The sequence below is a fragment of the Bombina bombina genome, chromosome 4 (assembly GCF_027579735.1).
Source record: "Bombina bombina isolate aBomBom1 chromosome 4, aBomBom1.pri, whole genome shotgun sequence".
Taxonomy (NCBI): domain Eukaryota; kingdom Metazoa; phylum Chordata; class Amphibia; order Anura; family Bombinatoridae; genus Bombina; species Bombina bombina.
In genome coordinates, this window is record NC_069502.1 from 54,301,482 (window position 1) to 54,307,481 (window position 6,000).

A 6,000-nucleotide genomic window follows, 5' to 3' on the forward strand; every position below is an offset into this window, starting at 1 on the left:
ATATTAATACAACTGTGTTGGTTGTGCAAAACTGGCGAATGGGTAATAAAGGTATTATCTATATTTTTAAACAATAACAATTTTGGAGTAGACTGCTACCCCAGTCACTTCCCTTAACTGCACATGTGCAAGAGTTCATGCTATATCTGCATTTTAGTTTGTGATTGGTTAACAAGGGTTCTTTTGTTCTTGGGGACAGGGGAATCAGTAAAAAGAAAAAAACATAAAATAAAATGCTCATTTGACAAAATAAAGCTACATTTTTATTGCACAATTCTTCTCAGATATGAAGGTACATTGTTATGCAGCTTAAGTGAAAGTCCGTAGGCTTGTAAATAGCAGGGCAAACTTTGTAAATATTGTAACTGTAACTCTTATGTAATTAATATAGGGGAATATGCAATATGAAAATAGGAAGAGGAGGGCAAGAAAAAATAACTAAATTATTTCCTCAGTTACCTTGGATAATGCATCAGTGATGAGTAGTCATATTGAATACCAAGGTTATTCGTAGCTTCCTTATCAAAGTTAGAAAGGTACTCTAAAACAGAATAATGAGTGAAGGTTATCAGATAATAATGACGCATTTTCACATACATAAGAGATGGACATATTTTACACTCTAATGTATGTAACAGTATTTTACTTGTTATTAAAGTGTTGTCTTCCTTAGCAGGTAAAGACAGAAACATATAAATTAAACTTTAAATGTACAGATAGAGCGTGCAATTTTAAGAGACTTTTCGATTAGTTGAAAAGCATACCTAGGTAGGTTACCTAGGTAGGTTCAAGAGCAAGGAGTACACTACAGGGATCTGGTTGGAAAATGTTTACACACAAGTGCCTCTTGTCATTGCCTCACCAAATTTGTTCAGCTAGCTCTCAGGAGTGCTTTGCTGCTCTGCAGCTGACTTTGCAGGAGTTTAAAAACATAGGATTTTGTTCCAAAAAATCCCAACAGAAGAATCATACAGCTTGTTCGCTGACATGGGTGGTAGCAATTAACCGTGGCAGAACCAAGCCGCAAATGCACAAGCAAAAGACTGACTCCAGAAAAAAAAAAGCTCCTTAAAAACTTAAGACATTGTTAAAAAAAGGACAACAGGAGGAATGGTCCAACATCTTACGCATTTTGCGCTAGTAACAAGTGCTCAATCATATCCTAATAAAGTTTATACATTTTTAAAGGGACACTAAACCCAATTTTTTTCTTTAATGATTCAGATAGAGCATGCCATTTTAAGCAACTTTCTAATTTACTCTTATTATCATTTTTTCTTCATTCTCTTGCTATCTTTATTTAAAAGCCAGAAATGTAAAGCTTAAGAGCCGGTGTTCTATTGAAAACTCCAAGACATCAAGAACTCTCGGTGATTCCATACATCTGATTGGTTGTGAATCCTGTCACTCACGGAGACACGAACCAATCAGATGGGCACTGTAATTTCCTATTTCACTATCTATTTTGCCTCGGCCTGGGGGGTTCAAGGGGGGGAAGCCAGGGGGTGCATGAAAGAGGATCGGTGTTGCGACCCCCAGAGAAAGGCAAAACAAATAGTGAAAATAGAAGAGTCACTGGAAGTGGCGTAATCTCAGAGTCTTCGCTAGCACTCTCCGACCTTGAGGAAGATCTGGGGGCTCCTATCCTGGCGATCTGGCCAGCATAATGACAGGCATCGCCAGGGCTTCACGTTTCACGTGGTGACATCACGCGCAATGACGTGATGATGTCACCGTTCAACTTTATTTAAAAAATACAATAGACAGTATAGGGAAATCGTGCATGCTGCTTAGAAGCCTGTATCTCAGGCATCTAAGCAGCTACAGACCCCAAAGACCCACCGTTGGAAAAGTAATCGCCTAACCTTTACAATATATAAGTCTTGGGGATCTGAAAAAAAAATTGAAAAGTTAAAAAAAAGATATATTTAAAAATGAGAGGAATTAGGCTTCAAAATGTTTAGAAGCACCTTTAACAGAAGAAAATCAAGCATGACTTGTTTCACCATCCTCCAACAAAGACCAAGTTTGTAAAACTGAGGTATGAGTGAGGTGGGAGGTATATTTATAGGCATTTTGAGGTTTGGGAAACATTGCACCCTCCTGGTATGAATGTATATCCCATACGTCACTAGCTCACGGACTCTTGCGACTTACATGAAAGAAATATATATATATACACACAAATATAAACAATATATATATATATATATATATATATATATATATATGCTGTTTATATATATGTGTGTGTGTGTTGCATTAGAGCCAAGTAGCTAAAAACATTAAAAAAATCATATTTATGCAATATTTATATTTAATAAATTGTTTAACTATATATGTACTGTAAATATTTAAAATTCCAATGTTCTATCCATAAGGGAATATGTTCCAAGTATTTTTAAGTAGATATTCCTATATATATTTCTGTATATATCTATACGTATACATAATCATCTATATATATATATAAATAACAAGAGTATTGCATTGAGCAATGATACTTTATTATTGGACTAACTATACATTTATAAGAAGACAAGCTTTCGGAAGAGTTTCTTCCTTTTTCAAGTCTGAAGCAATACATATATATATATATTAAACACTTTATTTTTCAAAAGAGCTCATGACATCGACAACATTTTTCACAATAAATAAATCCACTCATGGAATAGTTACAATCTTAGATATCACAACTTCAGAATTTTTTGTGCATCCTGCATAATATTGAATTGTGTGTCAACATCATAAATAGATATATCATTTACCAAAAAACATTTTATATATATATGTATTTATGAATAAATAGAACATTTTGGTTTCAACTTGTAATATGGGTACTACCAATGTACCCAAAAAGCTTACTTCTAGTGGAATTAACGTAGGAGTGGGCGCAATACAGAGAGCTCCATGCGTAATCTAGCCCTTAAAATATATGTATCTGGTACCTTGTACATAGTGGGCTTTTCACAAAAATCCAGTTTGGGGATGACTAACAACTTCTTTAAATTCAAGCAAAATAGTTAACTTGGGGAAAAATATACAGTCAAGTCTGTTTTTAAATTATGTTTTACAACAAAATCACACAGCCAAACTCAGTTTCACATGAAAAAAAACAGCCTTCTTGCTAGTCGGCTATCCACAAAGCAACTCCTTGTGAAATCCAGTTCACTTTATGCCTTAAAGTTTTATGGTCTTGATATGCTTAGTTTAGGCATCATGGTCATAACTAAAGCAAGTTCTTTTGGGGAAACCTGGCAGGAAGAAGCAACAGAATTTTAGCTCCAATTTACTCTTATTATCAAATTGGCTTCATTCTCTTGGTATCCTTTGTTGAAGCATCAATGCACTACTAGGAGCTAGCTGAACACCTCAGGTGAGCCAATAGCAAGAAAACTATATGTGCAGCTAGCTCCCAGCAGTGTATTGTGCCTTCACAGCCTACCTAGGTATGATTTTCAACAAAGGATACCAAGAGAACAAAACCAATTAGATAACAGAAGTAAAATGGCTATTTATTTAAAGTTGTATGCTCTATGTGAATCATGAAAGAAAAAAATGGGTTTCATGTCCCTAAAACTAGTTACAATTGAGTTTGATTGTATTGATTTGAATAGCATATCTGGCTGACTTGAGATCCTAACTTATTTCAAGTAGACTGAAATGTTGAAGCTTTGTCAATCAATCCCATAACCTTATCATTTGTGGGATCAGACAAATTATATTATAAAGCATTTTTGTAATAATCCTGAAAATAAAATGTAAATAAAAAGTATTGTTATTTATTATATGTTGCTGGTCTATTTGTAAATAGCAATGTAAAAGCTTCTTAAGCAAGTGAGGAAGAAAGTGAGAAGCTTATGAACTTTTTAAATGTTATTTAATCCTAATAAAAATATATTGAAAGTGGTTTGCCACACTCAATGCATTTAATCTAATAACTTATCAGCACATGCGCCTTACCTGGTGATATATATTGTGTCATAATGGTGACATAGTTATCTCTGTCACTTCTGCACTGCTCGTGAAGAAATGCCAAAGCGTGGTTCAACTCGTGCTGGACAATTCCATGACCAATGCATTCATCCTTCTTCAGAGATACGGTCTGAGCTCCCTGGGTCCTTCCAATGTATGACCAGCAACTGAATTAAAAAATGCAAATTGATGTTTAAAAATAAAAGGGGGAAAATGTCTTCCATGCAATGCATTTCTATATATGTACTATAATATATATATATATATATTAGCAGATATGTTCTACATTGTAGAAGAACAAAATTAAATTATTTTTCAGTCCAGGAACATGCGCACATTTGCTTTGAGTCTGAGCCCTGACTGCACGCAGACAGCCGTGCTGGAGCAGAGGAATTTTAGGAAACAGGCATCAACAGATGATAAGGTAAGAGCTATTATTAGCCTCCCTTCCCAAGTCCTCTAATACTCCCTCCTGCTTAGCTGAATGTGTGCCTGTCAGTGTCATTACTGATTTAGTGCGGGTCTCAGCCGGTCACCCTCCCTGCCTGCACTTACTAACAGATCCACGGAAACCAAAGAAAACAAACAGAGGGCGGGGGAGTGGGACAGATACAACAAATATGTGATCGATCACATATTTGTTGTATCTGTCCCACTCCCCCACCCTCTGTTTGTTTATTTTCTTTGGTTTCTGTTCCTGAGTGCCTCTCTATCACTGCTCTCCTGACTCCAGTCCTCTCTGGTATTGCTGGTGGTGTGCCCTGAGCGAGGTGCTGCCTAGAATCATGTGTATTGAGCTCAGCAGGTCTAAGCTTTGGTATGTGGGTCCTGTTTCTTTCCTGTGTATAGCTGTTCTTTTCTCCCATTACTATCAGGGCATAGTTCTCTCTCTCTGTGACCATCTGATGTCAGGTAACTGTGTTGCCTTTTACAAGCAGCCCCTGCCTCTGTATAATGTAAATCCACTTATTAATTTCAGTACTAATTGTCTTCATTAGTTACTTTCACTTCTCTGCAGTCTCCTTTTAATAAGAAATCACTATATTTTATTATGGAGATCTCACATTGCTTTGTCTATGTGCTGTCTGTGCTCAGGGCAGTCTCTTGTTATCATACTATGTGCTGTCTGTGCTCAGGGCAGTCTCTTGTTATCACACTATGTGCTGTCTGTGCTCAGGGCAGTCTCTTGTTATCACACTATGTGCTGTCAGTGTGATAACAAGAGACTGCCCTGAGCACACACAGCACATAGTGTGATAACAAGAGACTGCCCTGAGCACAATGTACTGTCTGTGCTCAGGGCAGTCTCTTGTTATCACACTATGTGCTGTCTGTGCTCAGGGCAGTCTCTTGTTATCACACTATGTGCTGTCTGTGCTCAGGGCAGTCTCTTGTTATCACACTATGTGCTGTCTGTGCTCAGGGCAGTCTCTTGTTATCACACTATGTGCTGTCAGTGTGATAACAAGAGACTGCCCTGAGCACACACAGCACATAGTGTGATAACAAGAGACTGCCCTGAGCACAATGTGCTGTCTGTGCTCAGGGCTGTCTCTTGTTATCACACTATGTGCTGTCTGTGCTCAGGGCAGTCTCTTGTTATCACACTATGTGCTGTCTGTGCTCAGGGCAGTCTCTTGTTATCAAACTATGTGCTGTCTGAGCTCAGGGCAGTCTCTTGTTATCACACTGTGTGCTGTCTGTGCTCAGGGCAGTCTCTTGTTATCACACTATGTGCTGTCAGTGTGATAACAAGAGACTGCCCTGAGCACAGACAGCACATAGTGTGATAACAAGAGACTGCCCTGAGAACAATGTGCTGTCTGTGCTCAGGGCAGTCTCTTGTTATCACACTATGTGCTGTCTGTGCTCAGGGCAGTCTCTTGTTATCACACTATGTGCTGTCTGTGCTCAGGGCAGTCTCTTGTTATCACACTATGTGCTGTCAGTGTGATAACAAGAGACTGCCCTGAGCACACACAGCACATAGTGTGATAACAAGAGACTGCCCTGAGCACAATGTGC

The 6,000-nt window shown here is 37.9% G+C and overlaps 1 protein-coding gene across 1 annotated transcript in view; it reads right to left on the reverse strand.

The window, feature by feature from the left end:
• The window catches only part of LOC128656856 (embryonic protein UVS.2), a 169,084-nt gene that overhangs the window by 95,484 nt on the left and 67,600 nt on the right, over positions 1-6,000 (reverse strand). The window contains exons 8-9 of the mRNA XM_053711022.1: positions 3,964-4,142; positions 460-541 (exon numbers count right to left, since the gene is read on the reverse strand). Coding sequence (XP_053566997.1) covers positions 460-541; positions 3,964-4,142 — 261 coding nt within the window. The remainder of the gene's footprint in view (positions 1-459; positions 542-3,963; positions 4,143-6,000) is intronic.